The following is a 19478-nucleotide window of genomic DNA, read 5'->3' on the forward strand; positions in this document are numbered from 1 at the left end:
AAGTATCTAGTACTTTGTAATATATGTTAATTAGCATTAATAAATAAATAATCTTTGGACCTTTTCTCCCAAAGTCATATATAAAATTTTACATAGACTTTTTTTGTTTAAAATTACTTACTTTGTAATACGATCAATGTTGGCAATTTGCTTCTGATTCCGTATAATCTCAATGGCTGCCCAAAGATGCTGGATAGCTTTTGTGTCCGCCTGCCGTCTTTTTGTTAAGCGTGCCATGACCTGTTTACTCCTTCAGCTGTAGCAATATACAAAAACATAAGGGAAAAGCACGGATTACAAAATGAGTTATCATCAATATAAGTAACACTCTCAGCACCTCAATATATAGTATGGCCAACTTTTTATTTTATTTTCTACCATCCACATCACCAATTACTCCATAAAACTTTTCACTTCATTACTTCACAAAGAATGACACTACAAGACCAACAGTAAAAAAGGTCTTCCCAAGAATAATGAGTGGCCATCTTATACCAATGTCAAAGAAATATACATTTTAAATTTATTATAAAGCAAAAATGTTACTATATAAAATTTCATTTTTGATATTACATTGTAATTTGACAGATCAATGCAAAATGGAAATTAAATTGTGGAATTAGAAGTACTTTCGTTTATTATACTCATGGTTTAAATATTTTAATTCAATATAGACATACTGATAATGAAAACAACATTCCTTTTTTTAAAAAATAAAACCATAAACATAAAATATAGAATAGTTGTTTCTGGCTGAGGTGTGAAAGGCTGGGGGTTGGTATACCAGAGCATGACATGGATGGACCCACATTATTAGAAATGTTCAGATGCTTGGATGAGGTGTTGGTCATTCATTATGTTATTAGGAAACAACATTGCTAATTTATTCAAATTTCAATATTCTGAATAGACTGAGGAAAATAGCCACCAGCTGTGTCCTGGCAAGACTGGGGAAAAAACGGAGTTGCAGCCTGAATGTCTGATGAGAGATGGTACTGTAAGAAGAGGCCACACGCCTGGACTCTCCACTGGGCACAGAGGGACCTGTTAGGCACCGAGACACCTGACCCCTAAATCATACAGGTTATGTTATGATGTTGAGGCCCTTAGGCATAGGTGAACATCAAAGTTTTGGGGAGGCTGAAATCTCCTTGACCTGACCTTTCCTATCTTTTAAGAGGAGAGAATAAGAAAGGAAAATTCATTCTTAGCACTTCATTATATTCCATGACTGGCCAGGAGAGCCTCATGAATCTTTTTCTCCACCTCTACATTTCTTTTCACAGCTAAGTCAATTCTCCCTCTTTCTCCAAAAAACCCAAATAAAACCAGCAGTTGCCATTAAAGCTTAACTAGAGACTCTCTTCTGGTGAGTCTAGGATCAGGTAGGCTCCTGAAATAAGAAAGTGCTTTTCAGAATTACAAAATCAATTAAGAATCAGAAACAACAGCAGCATTCAAGTTTTAAAGAAAACTTAAGGAAAATTAGTTGGTTCAGTATAGACTTCAATATAAAATTAAGAGATTTTTAAAATTATAATTATTATTTATGAATATCTCTGCTCAAGAAAGTAACCACTTTAAAATGTACAGAAACTTCTCAGTTTAAGTGCACTTGTATAGGAGTGTCAACTTTCCAAATCTGATACGCAATATGGTATGGAATTTATTGGGAAGAATATAAAATGTTAGAAAGTGACATCTAATGGTGAACTGTAAAAATACAACTTGTCAGATTATACAAATACTCAGATAAAAGAACAAAATTTCATTCTTACACACTTAAAAAAATGTTGCCTATTTTGTGTAAGGCAATAGCTAAACACAATGAAGTATTTTTAAATGTATAAACTCTAGTCCTTGACAGAAAATAACATAAAACTGGCAAAGGCAATTTGACATATACATGGAACTACTAACTGTAATGTCATATATGACATAAATGGTACAAAATATATGCTGTGAGAATTCAGATAAAACAGATACTACTTCTAGCTTAAGTAACACTACGAAATGGTAAATATGTGGGAAAATATAAAATTTCTTAATTTCCTGAAAAGATAATTGGCCGTTTAAAGCAAACAAAAATAATTGTTAGGTATCATTAGGTTTATAACATATGTAGAAGTAAAATATAGATGACAACCCAATAGCACAAAGGAGGGGAAGGGGTAGTAAGTAATTATATCATTGTAAATTCTTACGTTTTATGTGAAATGGTATTTATTATACTAATTTAAGAGGAACTATGTCAAATCGAGGATGCATATTACAATCCTTGGAACAAACACTAGAATACAAACAGGTACAGTTGACATATATATAACTCAACTTACGTTTTCAAAATACATATAAAGTTAAGAATAGTTTATTCAGAAATACAAAAGATATATTATGGTAAAGCTAACATTTACAAATACTAAAATAAATAGCAAATATAACTATTTACATAACAACCAGAAGAATATAGTAGACTAGTAGCAGAAATTCTAAAAGTGGTGTCACTTAATTCCTAGAAATGATTAAGCTCAAGATTAAAGAATTAAGCAATGCTACACTTCAGGAAAACAGATGTAAAGTTAAAGCCAAAGATTTCTGACATCTACCTACACCATGTCACACAGGTAGATATGCCTGGTAATGAAGGTACACCATAAAGAAAATGCTCATAGTTATAGGAACCCAAGGAGAACACTGCAAGGATGCAAACCCAAGTCAGGTGAATACAGTGAAGCTTGGAGGCATGTTATAAAAGTACCAAAAACAACCTGACTTATTAGGACAAGATCTCTTTAAAGTACAATCACTGAAATTCCCCCTTCTTATGAAATCTAAAATCATTCATTTCAGGCATGCTTGTTACATGTTAGGCATTCTATGCTCTGGGAATGTAATAATAAGGTAAACAAAAATCCTTCCATTAGCTAGTAAAGATGATTAATAATGTGGCTAGATATAAGGATAGTAATTTAGGTGTTTGTCAATAAAAAGAAAATCTTAGAAAATTAGTTTCTTATATTCTAGGCACCTACAGCTTATCATATAAGGCCTTTAATTGATTTTGGCCAAACCAAACTTTAGTCTATTGTACCTGAATGTATATTATATTTCTACTAAACTGAACTACTCAAAATTTCTATATGTGTCCCCAAACTTCATAACTCTATCCCTTTGTTTAAGCAGTTCTCTCTGTCTAGAATGTTCTCCCTGCCCCTTTACTAATTACTAAAAATTCCGTTCTTTCTAGGACTTACTACGATGCAAATGTTCCTGACCATCGCTTTCGCAAGAATCAAACTCAATTATCTTGTGTATTCTAATTGTAATTTGTTTATTCATCTCTTACAAATGTATTGCCTTGTACAAATAATTTAAAATTCCTAAAAAGAATTTATTAATTCAAGTAAGGAAAAGACGTGTCTTGTTTATTTTTCATCTGTCTTCCAAGGTGCATAGCATAGTTATGAACATGATAAACTTTTGATATGGACTTATAAAATTAAACTTTTCCAGTTATATTATATAAACAATAAAGTCCCAGAGTAAGCCTTCGTTTATGTTATATCAAAGATTAAGATATCAAAAAGAAAGCTCAGAAAACTTGTAGAGATATACAATATAGTCCTCAATCCTTTTTTTTTTTTTTTAGCTCCAACACATCTGAGGAATATGACAGACTCGCAGTGATTCTCAAGAGTTCTATAGTTTAAAAAACAAACCCCAAAACTTCCCAGTAAACTTACCAATTTAATTTATTGTGGTAAAATACACATGAAATGTACCATCTTAACCATTCTTAAGTGTACAGTTCAGTGGTATCAATACATTCACATTGCTGTGCAGCCATCACCACCATCCATCCCCACAACTCATTTAATCTTGTAAACTGAAATCCTATACCCATTAAACACTAACTCCCCATTACCCACCCCAGCCCCTGGCACCCATGATTCTACTTTGTTTTTATGACTGTGATGACTCTAAGTACCTCAAAGAAGAGGAATCACACAGGATTTGTCCATCTGTGACTGGCTTATTTCTCTGAGCATAGTGTCCGTGAGATCCACCCATACTGTAGCGTACTGCAGAATTTTCTTCCTTTTTAAGGACGAATAATATTCCATTGCATGTATATACCACATTTTCCTTATACATTCATCTGTGGATGGACACGTTTTAGCTATTGTGAATAATGCTGCTATGAACATGTGTATACAAATATTTCAAGACCCTGCTTTCAATTCTCTTAGGCAAATACCCAGAAGTGGAATTGCTGCATCATATGGCAATTCTATTCTTAATTTTTTGAGGAACTACCATACTGCTTTCCATAGCAGGTGCATCATTTCATATACCCACCAACAGTGCACAAGGGTTCCAATTTCTCCACATTCTCATCAACGCTTATAATTTTGTAGTTTTTTGACACTAGTTATTCTGATGGGTGTAAGCTGGTCCAAGTAACTTTGGCAAGCCTCCAGGCAATACCGGTATTCTCTATCCCTACAAATCTAATTTAATGCAATCTCTTCCATCTATGTAAGTACCTTGTTTCCTATCATACAAATGTTACAAATGCGGGGGAAAAAAGATAAAAAAGAAAGCAAATCAGGAAAAACTTATAAATAAATAAAATTTAAAAAGGAATTTTTGGTGACACATACATATATGGGGAAACTTTTTATTGCAAGGAAATGATAAACATGATAGGACAAGAGAATAGTTGAGGGGGGCAGGAAAAAGAGGCTGCATTGAGGAGGAACACACTGGGAGAATACACAGCATCAAATATGTTCTGATTTTTACTTCTGGTGGAGGGGTGCAAGTTTTTGTTTTATTTTTATGTCATCTAACATAAATATATAAATATTTAAAAGTATTTACATCAAATATTGCATAAAATTTAAAAATTAATCTCATTGTATTATGTGCATTTCTTTGTGACTTAGTTCAGGTTAAAATTTTCCCAAACTCTACTAGCAATTTGAAGTTACTTTTTATTGATAGCCTATTCATGCTATTTTCCCATTTACATATTAATTTCTTTACATATTAAAGTTATTCACAAAATACTTTTGTCTGTCTTTTAGTAAACATCAAATGAAACTATAATGTTGAAATCTAGCTATGTATTCCCCTTATGGTCACTTTTAATGATTAGAAGTCCTTCCACACTCAAGTCTGAAAAATATTCATTTGTATTTTCCTCTTTTATACAATTTTTTAAAATATTGACTTCTTAATCCATCTGGGAATAACTTTTTTTAATATGTTTATTGGAGTATAATTGCTTTACAATGTTCTGTTAGTTTCTGCTGTACAACAGAGTGAATCAGCTTTATGTACACGTATATCCCCATTTCCCCTCCCTCTTGAGCCTCCCTCCCACCCTCCCTTTCTCACCCCTCTAGGTGGTCACAAAGCACCGAGCTGATCTCCCTGTGCTATGCGGCTGCTTCCCACTAGCTATCTATTTTACATTTGGTAGTGTATATATGTCCATGCCACTCTCTCACTTCGTCCCAGCTTCCCCCTTTCCCCCCTGTGTCCTCAAGTCCGTTCTCTACATCTGCATCTTTATTCCTGCCCTGCCACTAGGTTCATCAGTACTGTTATCTGGGAAGAACTATTCTAAGGTATTAATATTAATAAGCTTTATTTTTTTAGAGCAGTTTTAGGTTTACAGCAAAATTCAGCAGGAAATACAAAGAATCCCATGTCCCCACACTCCCACAGCCTCCCTGATTATCAACATCCCAAACCAGAGGGCACATGTCTTAAAATCAACGAACCTACAGTGACACACCATTATCACCCAAAGTCCATAGTTAACTGCTGGTGGTGTACATTCTATAGGTTTTCACATATGCATAAAGACATTAAAATGCTATACAGAATAGTTCCTCTGTCCTGAAAATTCTCTGTGCTCCATCTAGTCATCCTTCCCTCTCCCCACAATCCCTAGCAACCATTAATCTTACTTCTCCCCTGTTTTACCTTTTCCAGAATGTCATGTAGTTGGAATCATACAGGATATACAGCCTTTTCAAACTGGCTTCTTTAACCTAGTAAAATGGATTTAAGGTTCCTCCATGCCTTTTCATAGCTTGAAAGCTCATTTCTTTTTAGTGCCAAATAATGTTCCATTGTCTAGATGCCCCTCAGTTTATTTATCCAGTCAACTTGAAGGACATCTTGGTGGCTTCCGTATTTTGACAATTATGAATAAAGCTGCTATAAACACACTTGTGCAGGTTTCTGTGTGTAAGTAAGTTTTCAGCTCTTTTGGGTAAATACCAAGGAGTATGACTGCTGAATTGTACACTAAGAGTATATTTCGTTTTGTAAGAAACTGACAAACTGTCTTCCAAAGTGGCTGCACCATTTTGCATCCCCACCAGCAGTGACTGAGTGTTCCTACTGCTCCACATCCTCATCAGTGATCCGTGTTGTCAGTGTTTTGGATTTTAGCCATTTTAATAGATATATAGTGGTAAATCAATGTTGTTTTAATTTCCAAATGTCTAATGACATATGATGTTTAACATCTTTTCATGTGCTTACTTTCCATCTGTATATCATCTTGGTGAAGTATCAGTTCAATTCTTTTGCTCATTTTTTAATCAGCTTGTTCATTTTCTTAATGTTGAGTTTTAAGACTTCTTTATATATTTCTACCAGTCTATGGCTTGTCTTCTCATTCTCCTGACACTGTCTTTCACAGAGCAAAGGTTTTTAATTTTAATGAAGTCCACCTTATCAATTATTTCTTTCATGGGTCATGTCTTGGTGTTATATCTAAAAAGTCATCACCACATCCAAGGTCACCTAGGTTTTCTCCTGTTATCTTCTAGGAGTTTTAGTTTTGCATTTTACATTTACATTTAGACCCATTTTGAGCTAATTTTGGTGAAGGACATAAGGTTTGTGTTTAGGTTCATTTTTGTTTGTGTATGGATGTCCAGTTGCTCCAGCAGCATTTGGTGAAAAGACTTTGCTTCGTTTCATTGCCTTTGCTCCTTTGTCAAAAATCAGCTGACTATATCAATGTAGGTCTATTTCTGGGCTCTCTATTCTTCTGTTCCATTGATCTATTTGGCTGTTACTTCACCAATACCACACTTTTAATTACTACAGCTTTATAACAAGTCTTGAAGTTGGGTAGTATCAGGCCCTGATTTTGTTCCTCTCCTTCAATACTGAGCTGGCTATCTGGGTCTTTTGCCTCTCCATACAAACTTTAGAATCAGTTCATCAATATCCACAAAATTACTTCCTGAGATTTTGACTGGGATAGCACTGAATCTATAGATCAAGTTGGGAAGAACCGACACCTTGACAATATTAGTCTTCCTATTCATGCACAAGAGTTATCTTTCCACTTATTTAGTTCTTTGATTTTGTTCATCAGAATCTTGTTTTCCTCAAATAAATCTTGTAATAATATTTTTGTTAGATTTATACCTAAGTATTTCATTTGGGGGATTCTAATGTAAATGGTAATGTGTTTTACATTTCAAATTCAACTTGTTCATTGCTGGTATATAGGAAAGTGATAAGACTTTTGTAATATTAACTTTGTATCCTACAATCTTGCTATAATTGCTTATTATTTCCAAGAGTTTTTTGTCAATTCTTTTGTATTTTATTCATAGACAATCATGTCATCTGCAAACAGAGACGGCTTTATTTCTTCACTCCAAATCTGTATACTTTTATTTCCTTGTCTTCTCTCATTGCATTAGCTAGGAATTCCAAACAATGTTAAAAGTGAATGGCGACAGGGGACATTGTTCTTGATCTTAGTGGGCAACCTGTGAGTTTCTTACTGTTAAGTATGGTGTTAATGTAGGAATTTTGTAGATAGTCTTTATCTAGTTGAGGAAATTCCTCTCTATTCCTAGTTTGCTATAAGTTTTAATTATGAATGGGTGTTGAATTTTGTCAAATGCTTTTCTGCATCTATTGAAATAATCACATGATTTTTCTTCTTTAGCCTACTGATGTGATAGATTACACTGACTTTCAAATGCTGAAGCACCCTTGCACACCTGGGATAAATCCCACTTAGCCATGGTATATAATGCTTTTTATACTATATTGGATTCAATTTGCTAATAGTTTGTTGAAGATTTTTACATTTATGTTCACGAGAGAGACTGGCCTATGGTAGTCTTGTTGGGGTTTTTTTTTCTTCTTGTACTGTCTTTGTCTGATTTGGATATTAGGGTAATGCTGTCCTCAAAGAATGAGTTAGAAGTATTATCTCTGCTTCTACCTTCTAGAAGAGATTGCAGAGAATAGGTGTAATTTCATCCATAAATGTTTGGTAGAATTCGCCAGTGAACACATATGGGCATGGTTCTTTCTGTGTTTGAAGGTTATTAATTACTGATTCAATCTCTTTAAAAGATATATATGCCTACTCAGACTGTCTACTTCTTTTTGTGTGAGTTTTGGCAGATTTGGCCTTTCAAGGAATTGGTCTATTTTACCTAGGTTATCAAATTATCAAATTTTTCACCACAGTTATTCATAATACCCCTTTATTATCTTTTCATGGTCCAGAAGCAGTAGTGATTGCCCCTCTCTCATTTCTGATATTAGTAATTTGTGTCTTCTCTTTTTCTTTTTTTTTTTTTAGTTAACCTATCTAGTAACTTCTGATTTTATTGATCTTTCCAAAAAAACTAGCTTTTGTTTTGATTTTTTTCTATTGATTTCCTACCTAAAATTTCATTGATTTCTGTTCTAATTCTTATTTCTTTTCTTCTGCTTACTTTGACTTAATTTCATCTTCTTTTTCTTGCTTTCCAAGGTAGAAGCTTAGATTGCAGATTTTAGATCTTTCTTCTTTTCTATTATAGACATTTCTCTCAAAGCACTATTTTCACTGCATCCCACATTGTGATAAGATGTATTTTCATTCTAATTTAGTTCAAAATTTTAAAAACTTTCTCTTGAGATGTCTTCTCTGACCTGTGTGTTGTTTAATTTCCAAGTATTTTAGGGTTTTGAACTATCTTTCTGTTTTTGATTTCTGGTTTAATTCCATTGTGGGCTAACAGCAGACATTGCAATGATTTCTATTCTTTTAAATTAATTAAGATAGATCAGAATGTGGTCTATCTTTGTGAATGTTCCATGTGAACTTGAAAAGAATGTGTATTCTGCTGTCATAGAATGAAACAGTTTATAGGTATCAATTACATCCAATTCACTGATATTGTTGTGAAGAATTCAACTATGTCCTTACCGATCTTCTGCCTGCTGGATTTGTCCATTTCTGACAGGGGGGTGAAAAGTCTCCAACTATAATAGTGCATTCATCTATTTCTCCCCACAGTTCTATCAGTTTTTCCTCACATATCTTGACACTCTGTTGTTAGGCACAGAGACATTAAGGATTGTTATATCTGAAGAGTACTGACCCCTTTATTATTATGTAATGGCCCTTTTTATACCTGATGACATTCCTTGAAGTCTGCTCTGTCTGAAATTAGTACAGCTACTCCTACTTTCTTTTGGTTAGTGTGAGTATGGTATATCTTTTTGTATCCCATTTCTTTTAATCTATGTGTGTCTTCATATTTAAAATGGGTTTCTTGTAGACAACATAGAGTTGGGTCTTATTTTTTGATCCACTCTGACAATCTCATCTTTTTATTGGTATAGACTACTGACATTTAAGGTAATTGATATAGATGGATTAGTAGTATCTCTCAGATTTGTTACTGTTTTCTATTTGTTACCATTGTTCATTGTGCCTATTTGTCACCTTTGTTCATTGTGCCTATTTGTCTTCCACACATTCTGTCTTTTGTCATTTTAACTGAGAACTTTATATGTAACAATTCTCTCTTTCTTAGCATATTACACTTTTTTTTTTTTTTACTTTTTTTAGTGGTTGCAATATACATTTACAACTAACCCAATGTTTATTTTTCTGATTCACATGTAGTACAAATACCTCATATCTCATGTAATACAAATACCTCATAATATAAAATATTCCTAATCTCTCTCTTCCAAACCCAATATTGTTCCTGTCATTCCTTTCACTTATGCATAAACATACAAAAGCATGTACAGTTGACCCTTGAACAACATGGGTTTGAACTGTGCAGGTCCACTTATACGTGGATTTTTTTCCTCCAATAAAAACTACTGCAGTACTACATGATCTGCAGTTGGTTGAATCCACAGATGTGGAAACGCAGATGTGGAGGATCAACTGTAAAGTTATATGCAGATCTTCCATTGTGTTGGGGGGCTGGTGACCCTAACTCCCACATTGTTCAAGAATCACTGTACATGCACGTAAGCACATATAATCAAAAACACTGTTGCTATTATTTTGAACAGATCTTTTAGATCAATTAAGAGTCAGAAATATAAGTTTATTTTACCCTCATTAACTCATTCCTCAATACTCTTCTTTTCTTTACATAGACCTGAGTTTCAGACCTGTATCATTTTCCTTTAACATTTGTTGTAAGGCAGTTGCAAAACTTTAACATTTGTTCTGGCAAAAAAAAAACTCCATCAATGTTTGTCTAAGAAAGTATTTCCCCTTTACTATTGAAGGATAACTTCACTGAGTACACAAAATTCTAGGCTGGTGGGTTTTTTCCCTCAACAATTTAAATATTTCATTCCACTCTTTTTGCTTGCATGGTTTCTAAGAAGCCAGATGTAATTATTACTTTTGCTTCTCTATAGGTAAAAGGGTTCTCTTCTGTTGGCTTCTTCAGGATTGCTTCTTTATCCGTAATTTTCTTAAGTTTGAAAATGATATACCTAGGTGTAGTTTGGAGGGCATCTATCCTGCCTGGTATTCTCTGAGCTTTTTTTTTTTTTTTTCAACATCTTTATTGGAGTATAATTGCTTTACAATGTTGTGTTAGTTTCTGCTATATAACAAAGTGAATCAGCTATATGTATACATTCTCTCTCTTGAATGTGGTTTGGTGTCTGACATTCATTTGGGGAAATTCATAGTCATTACTGCTTCAAATATTGTTTCTGTTCCTTTCTCTCTTTCTTTTCCTTCTGGCACTCCTATTATGCATATGATACCATTTTGTAGTTGTCCCACTGTCCTTCATGTTCTGTTTTTTCGGTCTTTTTCCTTTTTACTTTTCAGTTTTAGAAGTTTCTATTGTCATATCGTCAAGCTCAGATGTTCTTTCCTAAGCTGTGTCCAATCTACTAATGATCCCACCAAAGGCATTCTCCATTTCTGCTATGGTGTGTTTGCACTCTAACATTTCTTTTTGATCTTTCTTGGAATTTCCATCTCTTTCAGTATACATGTAATCTTAAATATTGTACACTTTTTCCATTAAAGCTCTCAGCATATTAATCAACTTTTTAAAAAATTCCTGTTCTGATCATTCCAACATCCCTGCCATATTGACCCACATTCCAATGCTTGTTCAGTCTCTTCAAACTGTTTTCTGCCTTTGAGTATGCCTAGTATTTTTCTGAGAGGCAGACATAATGTACTGGGTAGAAGGAACTTCAGTTAAAGGCCTTCAGTAATGGGAGGGAGTTGAGTATTTCACTTCCCCAGGTCAGTTAGGCTCTAACCAAACACCAGACGGTTAGGCTCCGGTAAAATAGTTTCTCACGAGGGCACACCTTGTTAAGAAGAACAGGATGCTCTGGCATATTTAAAGCTGGTTCTTTGTCCCTAACCCTGAGGGAATCATGAGAGGACTGTTCTCCAACAGTCTCTGTAAGAGTCTGGTAGAACTCCTAGAGGAAAACCCCACAGAAGTGTGAGGAGCTCCTAAGACTGGGTCCCAATGGGTTTTTCACTCAGACTTGTCTGCCCTGAGCCTCCAGCAATTTGTCAGTTACATCCAGGTTTCCTTACCCCAGCACTGGTTCCTGCAGAGGTTTCTGTTGGTGGGTTTTTGTAAGTTATGATTCTACCTGCCTTTCTGTCTCTCCAACTTTTATGGCAGCGATTTGTCCTGTGGCCTCACTTTTCTCATGGATCTCAGTAGATTTGTTGATTTTACACTTCTTCATTTCATTACTTGCTATTAAGACAGAGTGACAACTTCTAATTATCTTACATGTCCAACCAGAAACTGTGGAATTACTTTTTGAATACGACTTAAGATGAAAATATAGGTTTTCACAGAGGTCATCAATTGTAGTAGCACAATTTATTGAAAAATTTCTTCCTTCTCTAATGGAATGTGATACGTTCCAAAATTATATATTAAATTCTTATCTATACTAGCATTTCTTTGACGTGTTTGGTCTTTTGTTAGTATCCCATAATTTTATTTAACTTGTTTTATTATTATTATTAAATTAAAGTTATAACTATCAAGTTGTATTCAGTTGTTATTATAGCATATTTATTATAAGTTACATACATAAAAGTTATAATTTTAATCAATTCCATGTTGTCTTTTATTGCTACATAATTATTTCGTATGTGAGTATTATCTGCCCAACATTATCAGTTTTTTGAAAGAAGGCCATATTTTAAAAATTCCTTATGTCCCTAACAAATTCTACCACAAACTGTACACTAAAACACTTACTCATTGAATACATTCCCCAATAAGTCTGAAGGGAAAATAATAATACAGGGAAGAGAAATAAAGCTAGCCTTTAATAATGATAAATGGTTGACTAGGTCTTAAGTAGACTCAAGAACCTCCAAAACAATCAGTTGCTGCCCAAATTCCACATGTGACAAGCTGAGAAACAAACTTACAGGAGGAGTTCTAGATGATGCAGTTATTAGACACAGACTTTAAAATAATTTTATGCTTGATATGTTCAAGAAATTAAAAGATAATTCCAGCAGAGAACAAGAAGCAATAAAAAGAAACTAAATGGAAAGGACAGAACTGAAGAACTACAATACCTAAATCACTAAACTGATGGGTTTTGCATCAGATTAGATACAGATGAACAGAAAATTGGTGAACCTAAGAACTATTTCAAAAGAAAATATCCAGAAGAAAGCATAGAGAAAAGAAGAGCATAAGAGACATATGAATATGATAATAAGGCTTAACTTATATTTCACTGCAATCCCAAGAACAGAGAAAAGAACTGAGCAAAATTAACTTTCAAAGAGACTGTGGCTGATAATTTTCCATTACTGACAAAAGATGTCAAGCAACAGATTCAAAAGTCATTACCAGAAAGCAAACCCAGATTAATGCAAAGACAACTACACCTTGGCACATCATAGTAAAACTGCTGAAAACAAAAAGACAGAAAGGAAAAATATTTTAAGCAACCAGAGGAAAAGTCATAATGCCTTCAAAGGAGCAATAATACAACTGCAAGTTGACTTCTCAACCAAAACAACAAAAGTCAGAAGATAATGAAATAATATCGTCAAAGTGCTCAAAGGCTATAACTGCCAACCAAAAACTCTATGCCTGCAAAAAAGAAAGGTAAATAAGATATAGTTTATATAAACCAATACTTCATCACCAGCAGTCCAACAATACAGAAACTAAAGATGTTCCTCGCACAGAAGGAAAAGAATCCCACATGAAAAGTGAAACTGCAAAAAGGAACTGAAGACCTTTATACACTGAGGACACAGTTACTACCTCTAGAGTAATCAATAAAAGGACAGTAAAATAATGAATACCTACCAAGCTTTTGATGGGGAAAAAAATAATACAAAATACTTTATCAACACCCCCGCCAATAAAGAAGAAAAAGGAGTAAGATATATAAAAGCCATATATTATGATGATAGATTTAAACCCAAATATATCAGTAATGACATTAAATCTAAACAGAGCACCTTCAATAAAAGATAGCAATTTTGAGCCTGAATTAAAAACTACAATAAAACAGAAATCTAGCTACATGCTGCTTGCAAAAGATACATCTTAAATACAAGGACATAAAAAGTTTGCAAAGAAAAGGGTAAAAAAAAAAAAAAGTACCATGCAAAAATATCAAAAAGAAAGTTCGCAAGAGTGCAATAATGTAAGGTATTGTTAAGAAAAAAGAGGGTCACTTCATAATAATAAAAAGATCCAGCTTATTAGGAAATGTTCTAAATTTTATGTATTTAACATAATCTTATAACACATAAAGCAAAAACTGACAAAACTGAAAGAAAAAAATAGGCAAATCCACAATCATAGCAGGAGATTTTTACATACCTCTCACAACCACTCATAAAACAAAGAAAAAATTACTAGGTATATAAAAGATTTACAAAAACATTTAACAAATTTGACCTGATATATATAAACATCTGCAGCCAATACCTGCAGAATGCACATTCTTTTCAAATGCACACGGAATTTTTACAAAATTGATCATGTGTTGGGTATAGCAAGTCTCAAAAAATTTCAAAGGATTGAAATTATACAGTCTGCTCTCTGCCCACAATAGAACTGAAAAAGTAACAAAAGTTAGCCAAAAAATTCCTGTTTCTGAAAGCTAAAAAACATATCTCTAAATAGTTAACTTTAAAAATTCACAATAAAAATCAGGATATATAATGAAAGGAACAAAAATGAAAATACTAATTGTCAAAAGTTCTGAGATGTACTTAAGTTTATTGCCTTAAATGTGTTAATAAGAAAAGGAGGGGCTAAAAGCACCTACCTCAAGAAATTACAAAATAAAAACTCAAACCAGGGCTTCCCTGGTGGCACAGTGGTTGCGCGTCCGCCTGCTGATGCAGGGGAACCGGGTTCGCGCCCCGGTATGGGAAGATCCCACATGCCGCAGAGCGGCTGGGCCCGTGAGCCATGGCCACTGGGCCTGCACGTCCGGAGCCTGTGCGCCGCAACGGGATAGGCCCGCATACCACAAAAAAAAAAAAAAAAAAAAAACTCAAACCAAAAATGTAGAAAGAAAATACACACACACATACACACACACACACACACACACACACACACATATATAATAAACAGAAATCGATGAACTAGAAAACAAACATACAAGACTTCCCTGGTGGTCCAGTGGCTAAGACTCCATGCTCCTAATGCAGGGGGCCCAGGTTCGATCCCTGGTCAGGGAACTAGATCCCACATGCCACAACTAAAAGTTCGCATGCCACAACGAATATCCCGCCAAATAAATAAATAAATAAATTTTTTTTTTAAAAAAAAGAAAACAAATATACAAAAGAGAGATTCAATAAATGGAAAAGTTGATTCTTCAAAAGGGCAAAATTGACAAACTCCTGGTGAAACACTAAACAACTACCAAAAGAGTTGTTTTTATTTTCATAACTCTAGGAGGTGGATCCAAAAAGTTCTTGACGCAATTTATGTCAGAGTGTTTTGCCTATGTTTTCCCCTAAGAGTTTTATAGTATCCGGTCTTACATTTAGGTCTTTAATCCACTTTGAGTTTATTCTTGTATATGGTGTTAGAGAATGTTCTAATTTCATTCTTTTACATGTAGCTGTCCAGTTTTCCAAGCACCACTTACTGAAGAGACTGTCTTTACTGCCTTGTATATTCTTGCCTCCTTTGTCATACATTAACTGATCATAAGAAACAGAAAATCTGAATAAGCCTACATAACTATTAAAGAGGTTGAATAATAATTTAAACACCCTCCCCCGCAAAAAAAAAAAAAAAACCACTCCAGAACCAGACTGCTTCACCTTAGACTCTACCAAACATTCCAAAAAGAAAAAAACACCTATCTTATAGAAACTCTTTCTGAGGAAAGAAACATGTACAAATTTGTGATATGAGATCAATGTGACCTTGATATCAAAACATGACAAAGGACACTAGGAGAAAGTCAAGTTAGAGAACTATCTCATTTATGAACATGAATGCAAAAATCCTAAATGAAGTACTAGTAAATCAAGTTCAGCAATACACAAAGAACAATACAGTGTGACCGTGTTTGTTACAGTCATAGCAATTCACGCATTAATAGACTTAAGGAAAATAACCATATAATCAGCTCAATAAATGCAGGAAAAAACTGAATAAAACTCTTCATTCATAACCAAAACTAAAAGCAAAATAGGAATAGAGGGGAAACGCCTTAATCTGAAAAAGGGTACCCATATAAAACCAACAGCAGAAAAATCATACTCAATGCAATGTTGAAAACCTTCTCTCTGCAAATGGGAATGTGTGATGATTATCATACTCACCACTTCTATTCAACATTGTACATGGGCTCTTTCCTTAATTTCTCTGTCTGCTTTTTCATTGTTAGTGTACAGAAATGCAACAGATTTCTGTGTATTAATTTTGTATCCTGTAACTTTACCAAATTCATTGATGAACTCTAGTAGTTTTCTGGTAGCATTTTTAGGATTTTCTATGTATAGTATCATATCATCTGCAAACAGTTTTACTACTTTTTTTCCAATGTGGATTCCTTTTATTTCTTTTCCTTCTCTGACTGCCATGGCTAGAACTTCCAAAACTATGTTGAATAAAAGTGGCGAGTGGACATCCTTGTCCTTTTCCTGATCTTAGATGAAATACTTTCTGCTTTTCACCGTTGAGTATGATACTGGCTATGGATTTTTCATATATGGCCTTCATAATGTTGAGGTATGTTCCCTCTATGCCCACTTTCTGGAGAGTTTTTAATCATAAATGGGTGTTGAAGTTCCAGAAAGAGAAATTAAAACAACAATCCCATTTACTATCACACCAAAAAGAATAAAATACATAGGAATAAACCTACCTAAGGAGTCAAAAGCCCTCTACTCCAAAAACTGTAGGACACTGATGAAAGAAATCAAAGATGACACAAACAGAGGGAAAGATATACCACGTTCTTGGACTGGAAGAATCAATATTGTCAAAACGACTATACCACCCAAGGCAATCTACAGATTCAATGCCATCCCTCTCAAACTACCAATGGCATTTTTCACAGAACTAAGACAAAAAATTTTTTAATTTGTATGGAAACACAAAAGACCCTGAATAGCCAAAGCAATCTTGAGGAAGAAAAATGGAGCTGGAGGAGTAAGGCTCCCTGATTTCAGACTATACTACAAAACTACAGTAATCAAAACAGTATGGTTCTGGCATAAAAACAGAAATAGAGATCACAGGAATAGGATAGAAAGCCCAAAAATAAAACCAATGCACCTATGGTCAATTAATCTACAACAAAGGAAGCAAGAATATGGAGGAAAGACAGTCTCTTCAATAACTTGGGCTTGGAAAACTGGACAGCTTCATGTAAAAGAATAAAATTAGAACACTCTCTAACACCATACACAAAAATAAACTCAAAACGGATTAAAGACCTAAATGTAAAACCAGATACTATAAAACTCTTAAGAGGAAAACATAGGCAAAACACTGACATAAACTGCATCAAGATCTTTTTGGATCCATCTCCTAGAGTAATAAAAACAAAAACAAAAATAAACAAATGGGACCTAATTAAACTTAAAAAGCTTTTGCACAGCAAAGGAAACCATAAACCAAAAAAACCCCACAGAATGGGAGAAAACATTCGCAAACAATGCAACAGACGAGATTAATCTCCAAAACATACAAGCAGCTCATGCAGCTCAATATTTTAAAAAAACAACACAATCAAAAAATGGGCAGAAGACCTAAACAGACATTTCTCCAATGAAGACATACAGATGGCCAATAAGAACATGAAAAGATGCTCAATGTAGCTAAATATTAGAGAAATGCAAAACAAAACTACGAGGTATCACCTCACACCAGTCAGAATGACCATCATCAAAGAGTCTACAAACAACAAATGCTGGAGAAGGTGTGGAGAAAAGGGAACCCTCCTACACTGTTGGTGGGAATGTAAATTGGTGCAGTCACTATGGAGAACAGTATGGAGGTTCCTCAAAAAACTAAAAACAGGGCTTCCGTGAGCCATGGCCACTGAGCCTGCGCTCCTCAACGGGAGAGGCCACAACAGTGAGACGCCCGCGTACCGCAAAAAAAAAAAAAAAAAAAAAAAAAAACAACTAAAAACAGAGCTACCACACGATCCAGCCAGCAACTGCACTCCTGAGCATATATTTGGAGAAAATTCTAATTCAAAAATATACATGCACCCCAATGTTCACTGCAGCCCTTGCTTACAATAACCAAAACATGGAAGCAACCGAAATGTCCATCGATAGATGAATGGATAAAGATGTGGTACATAGGGCTTCCCTGGTAGCGCAGTGGCTGAGAATCCGCCTGCTGATGCAGGGGACATGGGTTTGTGCCCAGGTCCGGGAAGATCCCACATGCCATAGAGCGGCTAGGCCCGTGAGCCATGGCCGCTAAGCCTGTGCATCTGGAGCCTGCGCTCCGCAACGGGAGAGGCCACAACAATGAGAGGCCCGCATACCGGAAAAAAAAAAAAAAAGATGTGGTACATATATACAATGGAATATTACCCAGCCATAAAAAAAGAATGAAATAATACCGTTTGCAGCAACATGAATGGACCTACAGATTATCATACTATGTGAAATAAGTCAGATAAAGACAAGTATCATATGATCTCACTTATATGTAGAATCTTAAAAAAAATGATACAAATGAACTTATTTACAAAACAGAAACAGACTCACAGACTTAGAAAATAAGCTTATGGCTACCAAAGGGGAAGTTGGGGGAGGGATAAATTAGTAGGAGTTTGGGATTAACATATACACACTACTATTAAAAAGATAATCAACAAGGACCTACTGTATACCACAGGGAATTCTACTCAATATTCTGTAATAATCTATGTGGGAAAAGAATATATGTGCACGTATAACTGAATCACTATGCTGTACACCTGAAACTAACAAAACTTTGTAAATCAACTATACTCCAATATAAAGTAAAAAAAATTTTTTAAATTGTACTGGAGCGACTTCTCTGGTGGCGCAGTGGTTAAGAATCCACCTGCCAATGCCGGGGACACAGGTTGGAGCCGTCGTCCGGGAAGATGCCACATGCCGCGGAGAGCGGAGCAACTAAGCCCGTGCGCCACAACTACTGAGCCTGTGCTCTAGAGCCCACCTGCTGCAAACTACAGAGCCCACACACCTACAGCCCTGTGCTCCGCAACGAGAAAAGCCACTGCGATGAGAAGCCTACGCACTGCAACAAAGAGCAGCCCCCGCTCAATGCAACTAGAGAAAGCCCACACAGCAACAAAGACCTAACGCAGCCAAAATATAAATAAATAAATTAAAATTGTACTGGAGGACCTAGTCCGCGCAGTAAGACAAGAAAAAGAAATGATACATATGGACTGGAAAAGCAGAATTAAAACTACCATAATTCAGAGATGACATATTTCTATCTATAGAAAAATCCCCCAAAAATCTACAGATGAATTATTAAAACTAATAAGTGACTTCAATAATATAAGTGGATATAAGATATATACAAAGAATTATTTGTTTCTGTATACTAACAATGAACAATGAGTAAACGAAAAAAATTAAAATTTTATTTACAATGTTACCTAGAAGTCAGATCTAGTAATAAATCTAAACAAAAGAT

The 19478-nt window shown here is 34.7% G+C and overlaps 1 protein-coding gene across 11 annotated transcripts in view; it reads right to left on the bottom strand.

Moving 5' to 3' along the window:
• Nucleotides 1–19478, bottom strand: part of ZMYND11 (zinc finger MYND-type containing 11) — a 134152-nt gene that overhangs the window by 76870 nt on the left and 37804 nt on the right. For 10 of the 11 annotated variants that reach the window (XM_024129567.3, XM_028495613.2, XM_028495615.2 and 7 more), the window contains exon 2: nt 122–256. In XM_024129567.3, coding sequence (XP_023985335.1) covers nt 122–237 — 116 coding nt within the window. In that variant the 5' untranslated portion in view covers nt 238–256. Of the gene's footprint in view, nt 1–121; nt 257–19478 lie in introns of those variants that run through there. The other variant, XM_007100616.4, reaches the window with a different exon arrangement.

This window comes from Physeter macrocephalus, chromosome 11 (assembly GCF_002837175.3).
Source record: "Physeter macrocephalus isolate SW-GA chromosome 11, ASM283717v5, whole genome shotgun sequence".
Lineage (NCBI taxonomy): Eukaryota > Metazoa > Chordata > Mammalia > Artiodactyla > Physeteridae > Physeter > Physeter macrocephalus.